The 20,607-nt window shown below is 44.2% G+C and overlaps 2 protein-coding genes and 1 long non-coding RNA gene across 8 annotated transcripts in view; 1 reads left to right on the forward strand and 2 right to left on the reverse strand.

Annotated features, from left to right (window-relative positions):
- LOC112063646 (zinc finger protein 12) overlaps positions 1–1,481 on the reverse strand; it is a 73,043-nt gene extending 71,562 nt beyond the window's left edge. The window contains exon 1 of the mRNA XM_055089760.1: positions 1,412–1,481. The gene's annotated coding sequence lies outside the window, so the exon portion shown is untranslated. The remainder of the gene's footprint in view (positions 1–1,411) is intronic.
- A 4,984-nt stretch (positions 1,482–6,465) lies between these two features.
- On the reverse strand, positions 6,466–9,435 carry LOC129391336 (uncharacterized). Its single transcript, XR_003683146.2, has 3 exons — positions 9,172–9,435; positions 7,362–7,512; positions 6,466–6,910 (listed from the first exon to the last, which is right to left on the reverse strand). It is a non-coding gene; the product is annotated as an uncharacterized lncRNA (long non-coding RNA).
- An 8,530-nt stretch (positions 9,436–17,965) lies between these two features.
- RBAK (RB associated KRAB zinc finger) overlaps positions 17,966–20,607 on the forward strand; it is a 31,470-nt gene continuing 28,828 nt past the window's right edge. For 2 of the 6 annotated variants that reach the window (XR_003683150.2, XM_028499797.1), the window contains exons 1-2: positions 18,074–18,497; positions 19,508–19,565. Coding sequence is in view for 5 of the 6 variants with exons in the window: in XM_028499797.1 (XP_028355598.1) it covers positions 19,551–19,565 (15 nt within the window). In the remaining variant the exon portion in view is untranslated. The other 4 variants (XM_028499792.1, XM_028499794.1, XM_028499793.2 and 1 more) reach the window with 4 other exon arrangements.

A 20,607-nucleotide genomic window follows, 5' to 3' on the forward strand; every position in this document is an offset into this window, starting at 1 on the left:
TTCATTCAACGACGCCTTGAAGACCCCCTACTGCACCAGCCTGGGTGGCACATCCCACCCAGAGACTTCCAAATCAGAAACATGTCAATTGAGAAAGTTAAAATGAGGCCCTAGCTCAGTGCTGTGGCATTAGAATCTGTGAGGCTGGGTCCAGGCATCTGTGTTGTAAGATTTTCTCCACGTGACTCTCATTCCGAAAGCATTGTATTGACAAAGCACTTCTGCTTCACTCTACTGGTATTTGTGCACTAGAGCTACAGCCGTTGTTATGTTCAACTGCATCCACAGGACGAAAAAAGAGGAGGAGAGGTGATAGTTTTGCTTGTCTCTGAACACGCTGCTACTGAACCAAACTTGGGTCCACTCGGGTGCACGTGGTAATGACAATCGACCGACACCGGGTCACGGCGAAGGAAAGCGCAGCGTTTACGGCAGGGCAACAAGCAAGGGGTCCAGGTATCTAGGGCTCAAAAGGCCCCCACTCCCCAACGGCTTTCAGGGAAAGGTGTTTGCAGATGGGGTGAGGCTGTTGGTGGCAATGTACACTGGTGCCGCCACTATGGAGAACAGTGTGCAGGTTCCTCAAAACACTAAAGCTAGAGCTACCGTAGGACCCAGCAATCCCATTCCTGGGCATATACCCAGAGAAAACTATAATTCGAGAAGACACATGCACCCCAATATTTATAACAGTACTATTTACAATAGCCAAGACATGGAAGCAACTTAAATGTCCATCGACAGAGGAATGGATAAGGAAGAGGTGGTACATATATGCCATGGAATACTACTCAGCCATAAAAAAGAATGAGATCATGTCATTTGCAGCAACATGGATGGACCCAGAGATTATCATACTAAGTGAAGGAAGTCAGACAGAGAAAGACAAATACCATACGATATCACTTCTATGTGGAATCTAAAACAGTGATACGAATGAACTTCTTTACAAAACAGAAACAGACTCACAGACATGGAAAACAAACTTATGGTTACCAAAGGGGAAAGCTGGGGGACAGGGATAGACCAGGAGGTTGGGATTAACGTATACACACTACTATATATAAAACAGGCGATCAACAAGGACCTCCTGTATAGCACAGGGACCTCTCCTCAATATTCTCCACTAACCTAGGGAATTCCCTGGTGGCCCAGAGGTTAGGATTCTGGGCTTTCACGGCCGGGGCCCGGGTTCAATCCCTGCTCAGGGAACTGAGATCCTACAAGCCACACAGCGTGACGAAAAAAACACAAAATTCTCTAATACCCTAAATGGGGAAACAATCTGAAAAACAACAGATATCTGTATACATGTAACTGAATCACTTTGCTGTACACCGGAAACTAACACAACATTGTCAATCAACTATACTCCCAATATAAAACTTAAAACATGTTTAAAGTGAATTACGAAAGAGTGGGGTGACGGAGGGGAGGTTGAGGGGTGTGTGGTCAGCTTGTGGACCTTCTTCCGATTGGTTGGTGGTGAGGTAATTGGAGGTCAACATCATCAACCTTCTGGTTCCAGCCGGTCTGGGGTCTTCCTGCTTGTGGGCAGCATGCAGTTAACTTCTTCCACCTGCTGGGGGCTTCAGTCTCTGCAAAACAGCTCCAAGGACGTGGCTCAGAACAGTATCGACAGCCCTGGAGGAGGAACTAAAGGTCCTTGACTTTGTTTAACACCTACACTAGTATTATTTGGTCCTTTTCGACTGTCTTCCTTTCTTTTTGCACTTTCTCACTTCTCTGATTAAATTGTTTGTTTCGAACTCAGGGAAGGCTAGGAGGCTAAAATGTTCTAAAGACAAGGAGCAGGCAGAAGACATGGGGAGAATCCGTCCCAGGAAGGCCCCACAAGGTCCTGCTCACCGACAACATCAGATTCAATGTGGGCTGTTTGCGCCATTTTTGGACAACATACCAACACATCTTAAGATGGGTCCCACCCGACTGTAGCACATGCGGACAAGGTGAGGCGGGATTATGCAAATCCCATCTGAAGACGAGATAAAGCAATCAGGGTATTTCACAGTACACAAGAGAACTTTTCACGGGGACAGAAGGCCAACCTTCTAATATTTGAAAGCCGGTTAACCAAGAGGGAGAGTGAGCTTCTGTCTGGTTATACAAGGACCCAATCAGCTGTGATGGCTGAAAGCATGATGAATGCACAGCTGAACTCACTTGCCTCCTAACAATGGACCGTCTACAGCAGAGGGACACAGGTCCTCAAGCAGCAGTGCTTTTCCCAGCAGTGCAGACCCCGAGGAGAGCCGGCCTGCGGCAGCTCTGGAAGGCCTCAGACGCTCTTTGCATGGCCTCTGAGACCTAGAGCATCTCAGGAATTCCACGAGTGCAAACCAAAGAGACTCTCGGTCCCTGCACCTTGGACGAACGGACTGGACTCTACGTATGCACTGCTTGGGCCAATTAGATGTATCTAAGTGATCAAAAGACAAAAGAAAACTCTGGGCACATCCCGAACAACAGAGATACTTCTCATCAAAGTCCAAACAATAATTCAAAAGCAAGATTCAGAGCCAAAATGTGGAAACAACCCAAGTGCTCACTGACAGATGAATGGATAAAGAAAATGTAGTGTATATATTCATGCAACAGATATTATTCATCCACAAAAAGGAAGGAAAGTTTCTAATTGATACAAAGAGCATTTATGTAGTTTTCAATGATGGTCTGACATTTCTTTGTATAAACAGTGAAAATTTAACAATTCCACTTTTAAGAGGAAAGGTGTTTCTTTGTAGAAACAATTATGTCTCAGTAGTAGAGGTATAAGCACACACGTGCACACAGAGTAAACAGAAATACCGCCCCGCTACCTCCCCCCAGTCGGATCCCCCGATGAGCCCTGCTGATTTTCCCTCCAAATATATGGAACCTGTTTCCTTCTCTCCATCTTCTCAGACATCATCTTCCTGGACTACCACGCCAAATTCCTAACCATAGCTGGGTCTCCCGACTTCCACCCTTGCTGAATGCCCACCCCATCCATGTATACAAGAGCCAAAATCAATTTTTTCCCTTTCACTGCAAACTGGATCACGACACTTCTCATTCCCTGGTTTCCCATTGCACTTGGCATACATCTGAACTTCTTCAGACCCAGGGTTTGATTTCCTTCTCACTCACTGTGTACTGTCCACACTGGCTTTGGGGTCTAGGAAGGAAATTTTTTTTTTTTTTTTTTTTTTTGCGGTCCGCCCTGGTTTCCCATTGCACTTGGCATACATCTGAACTTCTTCAGACCCAGGGTTTGATTTCCTTCTCACTCACTGTGTACTGTCCACACTGGCTTTGGGGTCTGGGAAGGCAATTTTGATAGTTACCACACAAATGACACTTGAAGACATGATGCTAAGTGGATACGCCACATACAAATGGACAAATGTTACATGATTCCACTTCTGTGAGATCCCCAGAGGGTCAAATTCATAGAGACAGAAAGTGGAAAGCTGGGCCTCAGGAGTTTGGGAGCGATGGGGAGTCAGTGTTTAATGGGGACAGAGCTTCAGTTTGACAGGATGAAAACATTCTGGAGATGGATGGTCGGGAAGGTTGCACAACGACAATTCTTTTTTTTTCTTAAGATTTTTGTTTCACTTATTTTTGGCTGCGTTGGGTCTTCGTTGCTGCACGCAGTCTTTCTCTAGTTGCGGCGAGCGGGGGCTACTCTTCGGTGTGGTACGCGGGCTTCTCATTGTGGTGGCTTCTCTTTCTGGCGGAGCATGGGCTGTAGGCGCACGGGCTCAGTAGTTGTGGCGCATGGGCTCTAGGGCGCAGGCTCTGTAGCTGTGGTGCACGGGCTTAGTTGCTCCGCGGCATGTGGGATCTTCCCGGACGAGGGCTCGAACCCGTGTCCCCTGCATCGGCAGGTGGATTCTCAACCACTGTGCCACCAGGGAAGCCCAACTAGCCTTATTTTCATCCAAATTTACTTTCAAATTGCTTATGGCCAGGTCACCTGTGACTCTATTTCCCCTGACTCACCACTTGTGGACCATTGATTCCTCTTGTACAATTCACCTTTTCCCCCTCAAGTTTACGGTCAAGGGGGTTTATAACAACGAGTGAAGGTTAAGGAATGCCATCTGCAGCATGGCCTGTTACACTTGACACATTAGAGTGCTAGATGTGGGCAGAGGATTGAGCCAACATTTGGTTTAAATCTTGCGAACTAGCTGTCTTAGTCCGTTTGACCTGCCCTAACAAAATACTACAGACTGCGTGGCTTATAAACAACACAACGCAGTCTCTTTTACAAGGGCAATAATATCATTCATGAGGGCTCTATCCCATGACCTAATAACCTCCCAAGGACCCCACTTCCTAATACCAGCACCTTAGTGGTTAAGATTTTAAGATTTCAACATAAGAATATGGGGGGACACAAACATTCAGCCCATAACACTAAACAAGTTTAGGACTGAGTATTATTTAAACATTAGGATCCAGGGACTTTTCTGGTGGCGCAGTGGTTAAGAATCCGCCTGCCAACGCAGGGCATTAGGGTGCGAGCCCTGGTCTGTGAAGACCCCACATGCCGCGGAGCAACTAAGCCCTTGCGCCACAACTACTGCGCCTGCGCTCTAAAGCACCCGAGCCACAACTACTGAGCCTGCATTCCAGAGCCCGCAAGCCACAACTACTCAGCCTGTGCACCTAGAGCGCGTGCTCCGCAACAAGAGAAGCCAACGTCATGAGAAGCAACAGACAGTAGTCCTTGCTCACCACAACTAGAGACAGCCCACGCGCAGTGACAAAGACCCAATACAGCCAAAAATAAAATAAATAAGTAAATAAATTAAAAATTAATAATAAAATAGACATTAGGATGCAGGATTAGGTTTAAGGATCAGGCATCAGGTCTCCTGGTCCACGATGTTGACTTGTCAGTGATGTCTGTAGTGTGGTTCCAAGTTCAGAATTTAAGTGGTGCCAAAGGACCAAGGTGAGTTAAGAAGAAAGCAGCATTCGCCAAATGCCAGCTCCCTGAACAGAATCACCTGGCGTCTGGGCTATAAAGCAGATTTCTGGGCCTGACCTTATGTGTATTCAGTAGTTTTTGGAGTCAGGGTCACCAAAGTCCAAGAATCGCACTTGAAAACAATGAATGGTTCAGGATTGGGGTTCAGAATGCAGAATTTGAGATAAAACTGCAATCATAAATGAGTCTCAATTCTGGTTAGAATTGACTAAGAATGTGAAAACGTTTATATCTGGACAGGTGCCCCTTTGAACTCTGACATCCTTGCTCTTTCTCTTACTTCCAGATCACAGAGCCCAGGGGAGATGAGCATGTTCACCACGAGGTCAGTGCAGACACTGACCACAGCCGTGAGGAAGGAAGGGAGAAGCCTCGTGCGCAGACAATCGGGAACAACACAGCATCTTCTAGAACGAGCTGAAGAGAGTTTTCGTGTCACACTCCTAGGAGCGGGGCGGGCTGCTAGGCGTCTGTGGCACGACAACAAGAAATCAGGGCTTCTTCAGGTTCCAGCCTTTTGGAAGGCACCACCTCAATTTTCAGATCATTTCACTCAAATCTCCCCTGAGATGAACATTAGAGGTCCCATCTGTTAGACACTTGCTGGCCCCAGTCTAGAAGCATTTGAAGGTGGAGTGTAGGGGCTTCAGCCCATAACACTAAACAAGTTTAGGACTGAGTATTATTTAAACATTAGGATCCAGGGACTTTTCTGGTGGCGCAGTGGTTAAGAATCCGCCTGCCAACGCAGGGCATTAGGGTGCGAGCCCTGGTCTGTGAAGACCCCACATGCCGCGGAGCAACTAAGCCCTTGCGCCACAACTACTGCGCCTGCGCTCTAAAGCACCCGAGCCACAACTACTGAGCCTGCATTCCAGAGCCCGCAAGCCACAACTACTCAGCCTGTGCACCTAGAGCGCGTGCTCCGCAACAAGAGAAGCCAACGTCATGAGAAGCAACAGACAGTAGTCCTTGCTCACCACAACTAGAGACAGCCCACGCGCAGTGACAAAGACCCAATACAGCCAAAAATAAAATAAAGAAAATAAGTAAATAAATTAAAAATTAATAATAAAATAGACATTAGGATGCAGGATTAGGTTTAAGGATCAGGCATCAGGTCTCCTGGTCCACGATGTTGACTTGTCAGTGATGTCTGTAGTGTGGTTCCAAGTTCAGAATTTAAGTGGTGCCAAAGGACCAAGGTGAGTTAAGAAGAAAGCAGCATTCGCCAAATGCCAGCTCCCTGAACAGAATCACCTGGCGTCTGGGCTATAAAGCAGATTTCTGGGCCTGACCTTATGTGTATTCAGTAGTTTTTGGAGTCAGGGTCACCAAAGTCCAAGAATCGCACTTGAAAACAATGAATGGTTCAGGACTGGGGTTCAGAATGCAGAATTTGAGATAAAACTGCAATCATAAATGAGTCTCAATTCTGGTTAGAATTGACTAAGAATGTGAAAACGTTTATATCTGGACAGGTGCCCCTTTGAACTCTGACATCCTTGCTCTTTCTCTTACTTCCAGATCACAGAGCCCAGGGGAGATGAGCATGTTCACCACGAGGTCAGTGCAGACACTGACCACAGCCGTGAGGAAGGAAGGGAGAAGCCTCGTGCGCAGACAATCGGGAACAACACAGCATCTTCTAGAACGAGCTGAAGAGAGTTTTCGTGTCACACTCCTAGGAGCGGGGCGGGCTGCTAGGCGTCTGTGGCACGACAGCAAGAAATCAGGGCTTCTTCAGGTTCCAGCCTTTTGGAAGGCACCACCTCAACTTTCAGATCATTTCACTCAAATCTCCCCTGAGATGAACATTAGAGGTCCCATCTGTTAGACACTTGCTGGCCCCAGTCTAGAAGCATTTGAAGGTGGAGTGTAGGGGCTCAGAAGAGGAGGGAGTAGCTTTAAAATATACAATTAGAGCCAGAGGGTCGGGACTGATGACTTAACTTTCAGTGGCTTATTTTGAAAATGTCACCTATAAAATTATTGTATCTTGATATTTTATACTTATATAGTTATTTTAAATAGTTTTGAAACAGTCTTCATTTTCAAACCTCTGGTTCCTACAAACTTTCGTAATGAGCATTATAGCTGTTGTATATTTACACATATATACAATTTGACTCACATTTTCAAAAGAGATTTTTGTTTTCATCTATTACATAATATACATTTAATCTATTCCAGAATATTTCCATTCTAATTATAGCTAGGTGGGTATTTCTTCCCAATTCTTGTAAGCATAAATTTGTATTTTTTTAGCTCTCATTATTGAATTGTGGGAATTCAGTTGTAATTTTTTAACTTGTCTCAACATGTTTGTATATTATTTTAGATTATTAAAGAGTACCGTGTAACGCAGCTTTTGGGGAAATATAATAAAGATGAAAGTCTTCTCACAATCATGATGTGTGTGGTCATTACCAGTCGGCTTCGCCTGTTTGCTGTCCAACGAGGTGTTGCTGAATGGCGTTGTGATTATCCAACCACATTTCTTCACTCTGAAAAATAATCCTGAATTATTTTTCATGTAGAAACAGCTACAGAAGACGAGGCAGATCTTGCATCATTCAGGACTCCAATACTGAGAGACAAGTGTTGGGTAAAAGGAAAGATAGCTTTATTGAGGAAGCCGGCAGTCCAGAGAAGAACGTGGACTAATGTCCCAAAGAACCAACTCTCCCCTCCTGAGGTTTTGCTTGAGGACTATATAGGGAAAAGAGAAAGGGACTACATGTTGAAGACAGGGTTACAGGGTGCGTGATCAGCTCACGGACATTCTTCTGATTGGTTGGTGGTGAGGTCACGGGGACTCAACATCATCAGCCTTGCGGTTCCAACTGCTCTGGGGTCTTTGTGCTTGTGGGCAGCATGTAGTTAACTTCTTCCACCTGCTGGGGGTTTCAGTCTCTGCAAAACTGCTCCATGGACGTGGCTCAGAATATTACCCGATAGCCCTTGAGGAGGAACTAAAGGTCCTTGACCTTGTTTAATGGCCAAAGTATGACTATTTTGTCTTTGCTGTTTTTTGGCCTCGCCACGCAGCTTGCAGGATCTTAGTTCCCTGACCAGGGATCAACAAAAGGCCTCTAGTGGTGGAAGTGCAGAGTCCTAACCCATGAAATGCCAGGGAATTCCTGACAGTACACTTTAAAAAAAAAAAAACAGACCAAAAGGAACACAGTTTTAAGGAAGCTTAACTTTCTCAGAAATGCAGAAATTTTGTTGTTCATTTATTTTCTTTTTTTACAATACATTTATTTACTTATTTATTTATTTTTGTCTGCGTTGGGTCTTCATTGTTGCACGTGGACTTTCTCTAGTGGCGGTGAGCGGGGGCTACTCTTCGTTGTGCTGCGTCGGCTTCTCAATGCGGTGGCTTCTCTTGTTGCGGAGCATGGGCTCTAGGCACGTGGATTCTAGAAGTTGCGGCTCCCGGGCTCTAGAGGTTTTTTTCTTTTTTGCAAGTATTCATCAAATGTTTATTACTTGAATGAATGACAAATAATTTCTTCCAACAATCTTCAAACTGCTTCAAACTATGACAATCTTTAGCATTTCAAATTTCATATAACCTTACTCTTTCCGTGCTCTAGTTTCTAAAAGTATGTGGGATCTTCCCGGACCAGGACTCGAACCCGTGTGCCCTGCACTGGCAGGCGGATTCTTAACCACTGAGCCACCAGGGAAGTCCCTGTGCATTTATTTTCAAAAAATAATACGGCCGGATGAATTCAGAACTAGATGCAGAAAGCTCTTCCAGTGAGATACACAATCTCTGCTGTTTAGGCAGATTTACAGAACAACTTTTCCAACCACTTATGAAAGAGACCAATACTCCACTCAGACAATTTATCACTGATACAGAGAGAAAACCAAACTTCAGCTTTGCATCAATATAATATTTGATACTAAGAGAACCATAAGCTCTTTTTTGAAAATCTCTGGAATAAACAACAAAACTGAGCTGCCTGCGGCTCAGACAAATAAAATTCCCTTTCCCCCAATATCGTACAACTTTCTATATTCATTCAGGTTGTGTCCTTCACTATCCTCTTCCTGGTGCTGGAACAATCAGTCATTTTACTTTAGGACCAAACTATTTTTGTTCCTGTTAATAAACAAAACGACATCTCATTATCTTGCATACAGAGTTGTACCTCTCGGTTGCTGGAACCAAGCAGGAACCTGCAGGGCCCTTCCATGTCCCCTCCTCTTGTTTGTAAAACAGCTGCAGTCTCCCAGGCCTCCCCTGAGTCACAAAAGAACAGGTTCAAGCACTTAACGATTAGGACAACAGCAGTCACAGAATCTTTAGTTCCTCCCGAAGGATATAAGTTAACAGTGTCAGAGACACACTCCTAACTTGTTTGGCAGATACTAAACCCACTACAAGAGGAGAAAGCTAACTGTATGATGACCAGACTGGAGCTATGACATAAGCTGCTCCACCCTGAGCAGACCTGAACCTCTGGCAGTCACAAAAGAACAGGTTCAAGCACTTAACGATTAGGACAACAGCAGTCACAGAACCTTTAGTTCCTCCCGAAGGACATAAGTTAACAGTGTCAGAGACACACTCCTAACTTCTTTGGCAGATACTAAACCCGCTACAAGAGGAGAAAGCTAACTGTATGATGACCAGACTGGACCTATGACATAAGCTGCTCCAGCCTGAGCAGACCTGAACCTATGGCTTACACAATTCCAGGAACTGGCCTCAAGGAAATGGCAACAAACCAACACTGGAGTTGAAGATTAACTGTGCCTGAAACAATCCACATGACACTGACCACACCACTGCATGACCAATTTCAAGATGATGGTCAGCACTGATTGTGCTACTCGGCACGTAGCCCCCACCTGCACAGCCCAGAGACTTCCCGTCTCTTCCCTATAAACCACTCTGCCCTCTAATTGGCAACTGGGGGATGGTTTTGGGGACACTAGTCCACCATCTTCCCAGGTGGCCGGCCTCCTGAATAAAGCATCTTTCTTCTTCCACCAACCCTTGTCTCTGGAACACTGACTTCTGAGCGACGAGCCGCTGAACCTCAGCTCTGCTCCAGCCGATAACATTACTATTGGTCAAGCCTCGTTCATGTGATATTAATCACCACTTTGAACCAAACGTACGGCCATTCCACAAACAAAACTAGGAGTGAATAACTGACAACTGCCCATCACACATCAGCATTTTCGGCTAGCAGAGCTCACGAACACACATAACACAACTTTACAGAGCCACAAACATCCCTTACACAACTTCTCCAAGTGGCAGAGACAAACACCTTCATTAACACACCCACAGACATACCCTCTAGGTAACAAATAAAAATATGCAGCAAGAGCATATAACTTGAGATTATGCTTAGTAATCAATGTTTCAGATTTCTGTCTTGCTTAGAAGTGACCTCGGTATCCAATGATTATCCGGTAAGTAACACAATTTAATAGCAGTTCAAGGGTTTACGTAAACTGAAGATCTTGGAAATTATCGACAAGCTAACACAGTACAAAACATAGTTACTGTTGAAATAAACTTTGTCGGAATAAAAATTAAATATGGTTAAACACAAATTTACATTTTTCGTAACCTTAAATATTAAGTAGAAGTAATGTTAGCTTATTTGATGGGTACACCTATATAAATTTTGGAAGAATACCCCCAAGTAGAATTTTTTAAAATGTAGGCCTAATACTGATAAATAAGATAGGAATAACTTTTTATTAAACAAAAATATTAAACTAGCTTCATTTGTCAAAGATTTACCTAAATTATGTAAACTTAAAGTCTTTAAATTTCTGAGTTGATGTTGTCTTTTTTTTTTTTTTTCCTTTGGCTGCACCGAGAGGCTTGCTGGATCTTAGTTCCCTGAGCAAGGACTGAACCCGGACCCTGGCAGTGAAAGCACCGAGTCCTAACCACTGGATCGCAAGGGAATTCCCTGACTTCATTTCTATAACAATACTCTTCTAGCACATTTAAAGAATTAGAAATTCTAATTCCTTTCTCTCTGAGAATTTTAGAGATATATAATTTCTATAAGCACATTTGTATCTTTGTAAGCTAATCAGGACAGAAACCCTTTGATTTAAGAGACTCTACAATCTACTTTAACAGGTCCAGAAGTAGGAAAACATTACATGGTCACACTGTCAGAGGTAAAGACCTTTCTGAATTACAGACACACAGACATACAGAGAAATGGAACTTTTACCTTCACTTTTAAGTTTTAGACATGGGTCAGGAATAAACACTCACCATTCTAGATATTAAAGAGCCGTTCTCCTCCCATTGGGCAAGAGAGTCTTAATTGATACAAGCTTGTCAAAGTAGACAAATAGACAAATAGAAAAGACTAAGAAAAGACTAACAAACTAGATCCTCTGTTACCTCTCACCTAACTGAGATTAGTTCTGTAGAAACTTAATCCCTTTGGAGAGACCATCAAGTCTTCAAACAACAGAGCCAAACTCAGAATCACTGCTGCTACAAATGGGGAACCACTTAGCTGTAATCTGAAAACAAAGCAGAAACACAAAAGTAATAGAAGGGGAAACTAAAGAAACAGAAAGTGAGCCAAGTTCAATGGCTGCTTGGGATCACCCCTGGGAGAGGAGAAAAGATGTACCTGGGCTTCACCGGCTCATGAAATAAACAAATTGTTGCTGGGCTTTTACAGCTTTATTTATGTATAATTGATATACAAAGTCCAGCCCATGTTTCATTTATATAACTTGATGAGTTTGGACATATGCACACACCTGGGATACCATCAACACAATCACGGAAATATACTCATCACTTCCAAAAGATTCCTTCTATCCCTTTGTGTGTGTGTATGTGTGTTAGAAATACTTAACACAGCACCAGGTACATGAAAAGGTGCTCAACGTCACTAACCATGCAGGAAATGCAAATCAATATCATAATGAGATACTACCTCACATCTGTGAGAATGCCTACAATTTTTTTTTTTTTTAAAGATAAGAGTTGTCAAGGTAGTAGAGAAATCGTAACCCTTGCATATTGTAGGCAGGAATGTAACATCGTGCAGGCACTGTGGAAAACAGTATGGAGTTTTCTGAAAATCTTTTAAATAAAATTTCCATATGATCCAGCAATCCCACTTCTGGGTGTACAGGCCCAGCTCAGAGACACTGCAGCTTCAGTTCCAGAACACTGCAATGAAGCGAATACCGCCATAAAGCGAGTCACATGAATTCTTAGGTGTACCCGTGCATGAAAAACTTATGTTTACACTATACTGTAGTGTATTAAGTGTGCAATAGCCTTGTGTCTAAACCGACAGTGTACATATATTTATTTTAAAATACTATAGGGAATAGTAATGTAGATCAATGGAACAGGATAGGAAGCCCAGAGATAAACCCACACACATATGGTCACCTTATATTTGATAAAGGAGGCAAGAATATACAATGGAGAAAAGACAGCCTCTTCAATAAGTGGGGCCTGGAAAACTGGACAGCTACCTGCAGAAGAATGAAATGAGAACACTAACTAACACCATACACAAAAATAAACTCAAAATGGATTAAAGACCTACATGTAAGACCAGACACTATAAAACTATTAGAGGAAAACATAAGCAGAACACTCTATGACATAAATCACAGCAAGATCCGTTTTGACCCACCTCTTAGAGAAATAGAAATAAAAACAAAAATAAACAAATGGGACCTAATGAAACTTAAAAGCTTTTGTACAGCAAAGGAAACCATAAACAAGACAAAAAGACTACCCTCAGAACAGGAGAAAATATTTGTAAACGAACCAACTGACAAATGATTTATCTCCAAAATATACAAGCAGCTCATGCAGCTCAATATCAAAAAACAAACAACTCAATCCAAAAATGGGCACAAGACCTAAATGGACATTTCTCCAAAGAAGATATACAGATTGCCAACAAACACATGAAAGGATGCTCTACGACACTCATCATTAGAGAAAGGCAAATCAAACCTACCATGTGGTATCACCACACACCAGACAGAATGGCCATCATCAAAAAATCTACAAACAATAAACTCTGGAGAGGGTGTGGAGAAAAGGGAACTCTCCTGCACTGTTGCTGGGAATTACATTGATACAGCCTCTATGGAGAACAGTATGGAGGTTTCCTAAAAATCTAAAAATAGGGCTTCCCTGGTGGCGCAGTGGTTAAGAATACACCTCCCAATGCATGGGACACGGGTTCGAGCCCTGGTCCGGGAAGATCCCACATGCCGTGGAGCAACTAAGCCCGTGCGCAACAAGTACTGAGCCCGCGTGCCACAACTACTGAAGCTTGCGTGCCTAGAGCCCGCGCTCCGCAACAAGAGAAGCCACCACAATGAGAAACCCGTGCACCGCAACAGAGTAGCGCCAGCTTGCTGCTACTAGGGAAAGCCTGCCCACAGCAACGAAGACCCAACACAGACAAAAATAATAAATAAATAAAAATAAATAAATTTTTTTTAAAAAAACAACTAAAAATAGAACTACCATATAATCCAGCAATCTCACTCCTGGGCATATACGCTGAGAAGACCATAATTCAAAAAGAGACACGTACCACAATGTTCACTGCAGCACTAGTTACAATAGCCAGGACATGGAAGCAACTTAAGTGTCCACTGACAGCTGAATGGATAAAGAAGATGTGGCACATATATACAATGGAATATAACTCAGCCATAAAAAGAAACGAAATTGAACTATTTGTAGTGAGGTGGATGGACCTAGAGTCTATGAAACAGAGTGAAGTAACTCAGAAAGAGATAAACAAATACCATATGCTAACACGTATTCATGGAATCTAAAGAAAAAAAAGTGGTTCTGATGAACCTAGTGTTAGGACAGGAATAAAGACGCAGACGTAGAGAATGCACTTGAGGATACGGGCAGGGGGAAGGGTAAGCCGGGACGAAGCCAGAGAGTGGCATGGATATATATACACTGCCAAATGTAAAACAGATAGCTAGTGGGAAGCAGCCGCCTAGCACAGGGAGATCATCTTAGTGCTCTGTGTCCACCTAGAGGGGTGGGAGGGAGACGCAAGATGGAGGGGATATGGGGATATATGTATACGTACAGCTGATTCACTTTGTTATACAGCAGAAACTAACACAACACTGTAAAGCAATTATACTCCAATGAAGATGTTAACAAAAAAATACTTTCGGGACTTCCCTGGTGGTCCAGTGGTTAAGAATCCGCCTTCCAATACAGGGGGCGCAGGTTGGATCCCTGGTCGAGGAACTGAGATCCCACGTGTTGTGCAGCACAGCCAAAAAAAAAAAATTAAAAATACTTTATTGCTAAAAAATGCTAACCATCATCTGAGCCTTCGGTGAGTAGTAATCTTTTTGCTGATGGAGGGTTTGAAATAGTGTGACAATTACTAAAATATGACACAAAGACAAGAAGTGAGCAACCGCTGTTGGAAATACGGTGCCAGTAGACTTGCTCAACAAAGAGTTGCCGCAAACCTTCAATTTGTAAAAAACACAAGATCCGGGAAGCACACTAATTATAATATAATATAATATAATATAATATAATATAATATAATATAATATAATATAATATAATATAATATAGCCTGTGTATCCAAAGGAAATGAAATCAATATTTGGAAGAGATATATGCACCTCTATTTTCATTACAGCATTATTCACAAGAGCCAAGATAGGAAACAACGCACATTTTCATCAACAGACAAATGGATAAGGAATATGTGGTATATACATATAACAGAATATTATTCACTTATTAGAAGGAAATCCTACCAGTTGTGACAATGGGAATATAACAAGAAGACATTATGGTAAGTGAAATAAGTCAGTCACAGAAGGACAGAACTGTGTATTTCCACTTATATGAGGTATCTAAAAAAGTCAAACATAAATTGTCAGGTGTAGGGGAGGAGGAATGTGGAGTTGTTCAATGGGTATAAAGTTACAGTTACACAAGATGAATATGTTCTAGAGAACCGCTGTATGACTAAGTGTCTATCTTTAACGAGGCACACTATTCTTTCCTTTATTTATTTATTTTATTTTCATCGGCAGGCGGACTCTCAACCACTGCGCCACCAGGGAAGCCCTTTATCTTTCCTTTCTAATTAAAAATTTTTAATTCAGTGTATCTGACCTACAATACTATGTGAGAGTGTCTATCTTTAACGAGGCACACTATTCTTTCCTTTATTTATTTATTTTATTTTTTTTTTGTGGTACGCGGGCCTCTCAGTGCTGTGGCCTCTCCCATCGAAGAGCACAGGCTCCGGACGCGCAGGCCCAGCGGCCATGGCTCACGGGCCCAGCCGCTCCGCGGCATGTGGGATCCTCCCGGACCGGGGCACGAACCCGTGTCCCCTGCATCGGCAGGTGGACTCTCAACCACTGCGCCACCAGGGAAGCCCTTTATCTTTCCTTTTTAATTAAAAATTTTTAATTCAGTGTATCTGACCTACAACACTATGTGAGTTCCAGGTGCATAATATCGATATTTCTATACATTAGAAAATGATCACTAAGATAAGTCTAGTTATGGTCTAGTTACCATCTGTCACCATGGTTTAGTTACCATCGGTCCCCGTACAAAGTTATTATAATGTTATTGACTGTATTGCCCATGCTGTATATTTCATTCCCATGACTCATTTATTTTGTAACTGGTCATCTGCTCCTCTTAATGTCCCTCACCTATTTCACTAATCCACCTACCCTCCTCTGGCAACCACCTGTTTGTTCTCTGTATCTATGAGTCTGTTTCTGTTTAGTTACAGTAGTTCTTTTGCTTTGTTTTTTAGATTCCACATACAAATGAGATCATACCGTATTTGTCTTTCTCTGTCTGACTTATTGCACTTAGCATAATACCCTCTAGGTCCTTCCATGTTGCCACAAATGGCAAGATTTCATTCTTTTTTTTTAATCTTTAAAAATTTATTTATTTTATTTTTGGCTGCGTTGGGTCTTTGTTGCTGTATGTGGCCTTTTCTCTAGGTGCGGCGAGCGGAGGCTTCACTTCATTGCGCTGCGTGGGCTTCTCATTGAGGTGGCTTCTCTTGTTGCAGAGCATGTGCTCTAGGTGAGCGAGCTTCAGTAGTTGTGGTATGCAGGCTCAGTAGTTGTGGCTCACAGGCTCTAGAGCACAGGCTCAATAGTTGTGGCACACGGGCTTAGTTGCTCCGTGGCATGTGGGATCTTCCTGGACCAGGGCTTGAACCCATGTCCTGTGTACTGGCAGGCGGATTCTTAACCACTGCAACCCCAGAGAAACCCCTCATTCTTTTTTTTTTCATGGCTAATAGTCCATTGTGGTGTGTGTGTGTGTATACCTATATATATATGTATATATATATATATGACGCATCTTCTTTATCCATTCATCTATGGATGGACACTTAGTTTGCTTCTATACACTGGCTATTATAAATAATGCTCAATGAACATAGGGGTGCATGTGTCTTTTTGAACTAGTGTTTTTTTTTCTTCCAAAAAAATACACAGAAGTGGAATTTCTGGATCCTATTATAGTTTTACTTTTAAATACTTGAGGAATGAGGTGCACCACTCCTGACACAAAGTTTACCTAGTGCTGTTAGGTGAATCCATTCAGGATCTCTGTGAAGACCTCCAAAACTGTTAAAACATAAGGGTAGGGACTTCCCTGGTGGTCCAGTGGTAACGAATCCCCCTTACAATGCAAGGGACCTGGGTTCAATCCCTGGTCAGGGAACTAAGATCCCACTTGTCGCAGGGTAACTAAGCCCGCGTTCCACAACTACTGAGCTTTCACACTTGAACTAGAGCCCGAGTGCCGCAAACTACAGAGCTCACGTGCCCTGGAGCCCGTGCGCCACAACTAAAGAGAGAAAACCAGCCCACCACAACTAGAGAGAAGCCCACGCACCACAAGTAGAGAGAAGCCCAAGCTCCACAACAAAGAGCCCGCATGCTGCAAGTAAGACCTGATGCAGCCAAAGATAAATAAAATAAATAAATAATAAATCTTTAAAAAAAAATAAGGGTGAGATCATGACTCTCATACAGATATAAAAATGAGCACAGGCTAAGTATTTTATTTCATTCAAGGGGGAACCTACAGCTGTTATAATCGGTTCAAAAGATAATCTGAGAAAGAGACACATTACAGATCAGGACTATTGAAATGAATATGTAAATAAAGAAATGAAGGCAAAATTGGATTTTTCCTGGGTAGGGGTTTGGCGAGTCAACTGAACTTCCTACCAAGTGGACAGAATTTCATGTTACCTACAACCTTGGAAGATGTGTAAAACAACTCGAAGACAAAGAAAGACAACGCAGAGCCATGTCCTCCAAATAATGCTTAGTTGTCCATTGAAACACACAATTTTTTTTCCACACAGATAATCCTCTTCAGGAAGTAAAGGTATGGGTAATTTTCTTCTTTCAATTCTGTATTTTATGATTTTTCTACAGTTTTCACGAATTAAAAGTGGTTTGGAAAACCTATGTTTCTTTTTCCCTACGAGGGGGAGGAAGGTATCCTAGGCTAATACTCTATTCTGTTAACGCTAAGTTCTATTCACTAATATTTTAATGAAAAAGCTCACTATGATAGTAAGCTAACATGATAAACCTCTTTCCCTTATTTATCAGTTGTCTGTGGAGGCTTATTCTAAGACTTAAGCATTCAAGGTAAGGAAAAGATTAGCGCACCAGGACACAGGTAAGATTCCTCGAGAAGCGGTGACATAACAGACGTTCGCTTAAAGTAAGGGGAAATTTGAGTCCCTGGTCCAGGCGACCCAACCTCTCAGCACAGCACCTCTTCACCGCCAGATGAGCTGGAGATATTTAAGACGTTCCCTAACTTAACGGCGCGGAGACTTCTGGGAAATAGAGCCCTGGTATTTGTCTTGCTCTCCGGGGCGGGCCTTGGCAGGAGGATTTCCGTCCTCCTACATCGTTGGTGCTCCTCATCCTGTGTGCGTATTTGCGCACGCGCACTGCCGCTGCGCCGCGCCGCTCGCGTTTCTTATCCGTGCCCGGGTCAGCGCTTGCTTTCGTTCCCAGGCTCTGGCCTCCGGTGGGCGAGGATTCCGGGGCCTGAAGGGCTGGACCCCGTCTGGCCCGGCCGGCACCCAGAGGGCGCGGGCTGTGTGGGCGAGGGTTCGCGTGGGCTGGGCAGAGGCTGGAACGGGGACCCCCGAGCGCCAGCTCCGGAGTCCGCGGGCTGGGCCGGAGGGGCCGTGCGGGCGGCGGCGGCGCAGTGCCAGACCGTCTGCAGCGCGCTGCACAGCGAGGCCCCGGAAGGGACGTGGGCCTGAAGGGAGCTTGTCCCGTAGGCCCAGAGCCAGTTCCTCGGGCCTAGTGGCTTCGGGAGGCGGAGAGGAGGGACCCCGGGAGAGGACCGCGCCGGAGGAGCAGCCCCCGGCCCGGAACCTCGGGAGCCCGGGGCCGGTCAGCGCGTCCCGACGGGGTAGGTGGTGCGTCTGCGGGCTTGCAGGCGGTTGTGGACCCTGCGGCCCTTGGAGAGCGGGGCTCGGGGGAGCCCGCCCCGGGCCCCGCGGGAGAGCGACCGGGAGGGTTTGACCGCTTCCTGGAGGTGGAGGGGCCGCGCTGGAGGACAGGGCCGGCTGCTCCGGATGGGGCTCCCCTGGGACTTGTGAGTTGCGGGTGTCCTGGGGGAGCAGGGGCCACAGGCTCGGCCGGGACGTGCCGCGTCCACCCCTGCCTCCAGCCCCGATCCTCCTCGTCCTCCTCCTCCTGTCGCCGTGTCGGGATCTCGCACGTGTCTTTCAAGGCCCATCAGCACGTTGGTTGTCTAATCTAAGCGTCTGCTGCCCCCCTGGGTTGTGCCCTGTGGAGTCGCACAGTGTAGTTAGTGCAGGATGAGTCTGCAGGGCTTTTGTCCTGCTGCCTCGGTTGAGGAAGGAAGATTGGGCCTGAGAAGGGAGGTGACTTGTCCCAGGTCCTCACCGGGTGTGCACGTGGGGTCGCTACCAGGACTGCAAGCTCCTAGGGCAGGTGTTCTGTCCACTTAAAGTCAGTTTCATAATAAAACACTCATAAGTACAGCGGTAACCAAATTGAGTCAGATGATTTACAAACAGTGCGGTGCCTTGATGCACGTGTATCCCACTTTTGAGAGCTTACATTCTCCCTTACTGTGGAATCTTTGATTTTAATCAATTTAAAGAGACAATAAGAAAATACTTAAGTAGTGTCACAGGGAAATTTTTTTATTTGCATTTTTTATTTAACTCTTTGAAACAGTCACTGGTCATATTCACCAATGAGAGTAACTTGATCGTGTTGGAATTGGATAGGTACAGGTGTGTGTTTCTCTTGTAGGACCCTTTTAGCCTCTTCTGAATGTTCATAGGGTGTCATTTTATTGGACTTTCTTTGATGGCCCTGATGCGGGAGGTTCCTGTCTGGGCAGGTCAGGTTACTCAGCACTTCAGTTACTTGCTTCCCTTCCTCTAGGTCCACCGTTTACAGTCTACGATTTTTCCAAGAGCAGCAGAAAATGAATGAATCCCAGGTGAGTTTTCTTGTCGGTGTATGTATTCCCCCACTTTGTTTTGTAATGCATTTTAGGAGGTTTATAAAGGTCCACATTTTAAAATGTGAAGGTAGAAATAGGTAAAAGACATTATCACATAAAATACAGTTGCTACAGAGTCAGGGCGGCACCTAGTTGTTGTCAAGTTCACACATATAGGTAGTATGATGCTTTAAGGCTACTGGAATTGAGCTGCAAATATGACTCATGTTCTTGACAGTTATAGAAAAAGGAAAATACCATCCATCGTGTGATTTGTGTTGACTATAAGAAGAAAGCATTTTTGTTACTTGTGGGTTTCAAAGATTTCCTAAGACCTGGAAAAATTTGTTTGTTGAAGTTGAAATAATTGTGGATAGCTCTCCTAATAACAGGCATCAAATCATTTCAGTATATGGCTTAGACTTATTGTTTATCTTAGCAGTGGGCCTGCTGCCCAATAGGATCTTGGTGCATGTGATTTTTCCAGGCTCCAAAATACTGTGATCCAAGTAGACCTGTTTACATATTTACTGTTTAGTCCAAGGCTAAAACCTAAATCATGGAATGGCCTGCTCATCCTTCAGATATTTCTGTTAGTGTGTTTTTTGGGGGTTGTACAGCACACAGTACAGACAGATATTCTCCAGTAGAGTTGTTTTCACTTCCCATTCCCATTTCAATTCTTGGTGTCTTGGTTTTGTCCTTACCACTCTCCTGAATCTGTTGGTAAAGATTAGCAGTGACCTAATTATAGTCAAATCCAGTGGACATTTTCAGGTCCTTACCTCTCCTGACCATCCATCTGCCTTTGACATCTGTTACTGCCAAACTCGTGGAGTCTCCCTTTTATTGGCTTTAAAAAAAATTCATTTGGGACTTCCCTGGTGGCACAGTGGTTAAGAATCCGCCTGCCAGTGCAGGGGACGTGGGTTCGTGCCCCGGTGTGGGAAGATCCCACATGCCGCGGAGCGGCTGGGCCCGTGAGCCATGGCTGCTGAGCCTGCGCGTCCGGAGCCTGTGCTCCGCAACGGGAGAGGCC

Source organism: Physeter macrocephalus, chromosome 14 (genome assembly GCF_002837175.3).
Source record: "Physeter macrocephalus isolate SW-GA chromosome 14, ASM283717v5, whole genome shotgun sequence".
Classification (NCBI taxonomy): Eukaryota; Metazoa; Chordata; class Mammalia; order Artiodactyla; family Physeteridae; genus Physeter; species Physeter macrocephalus.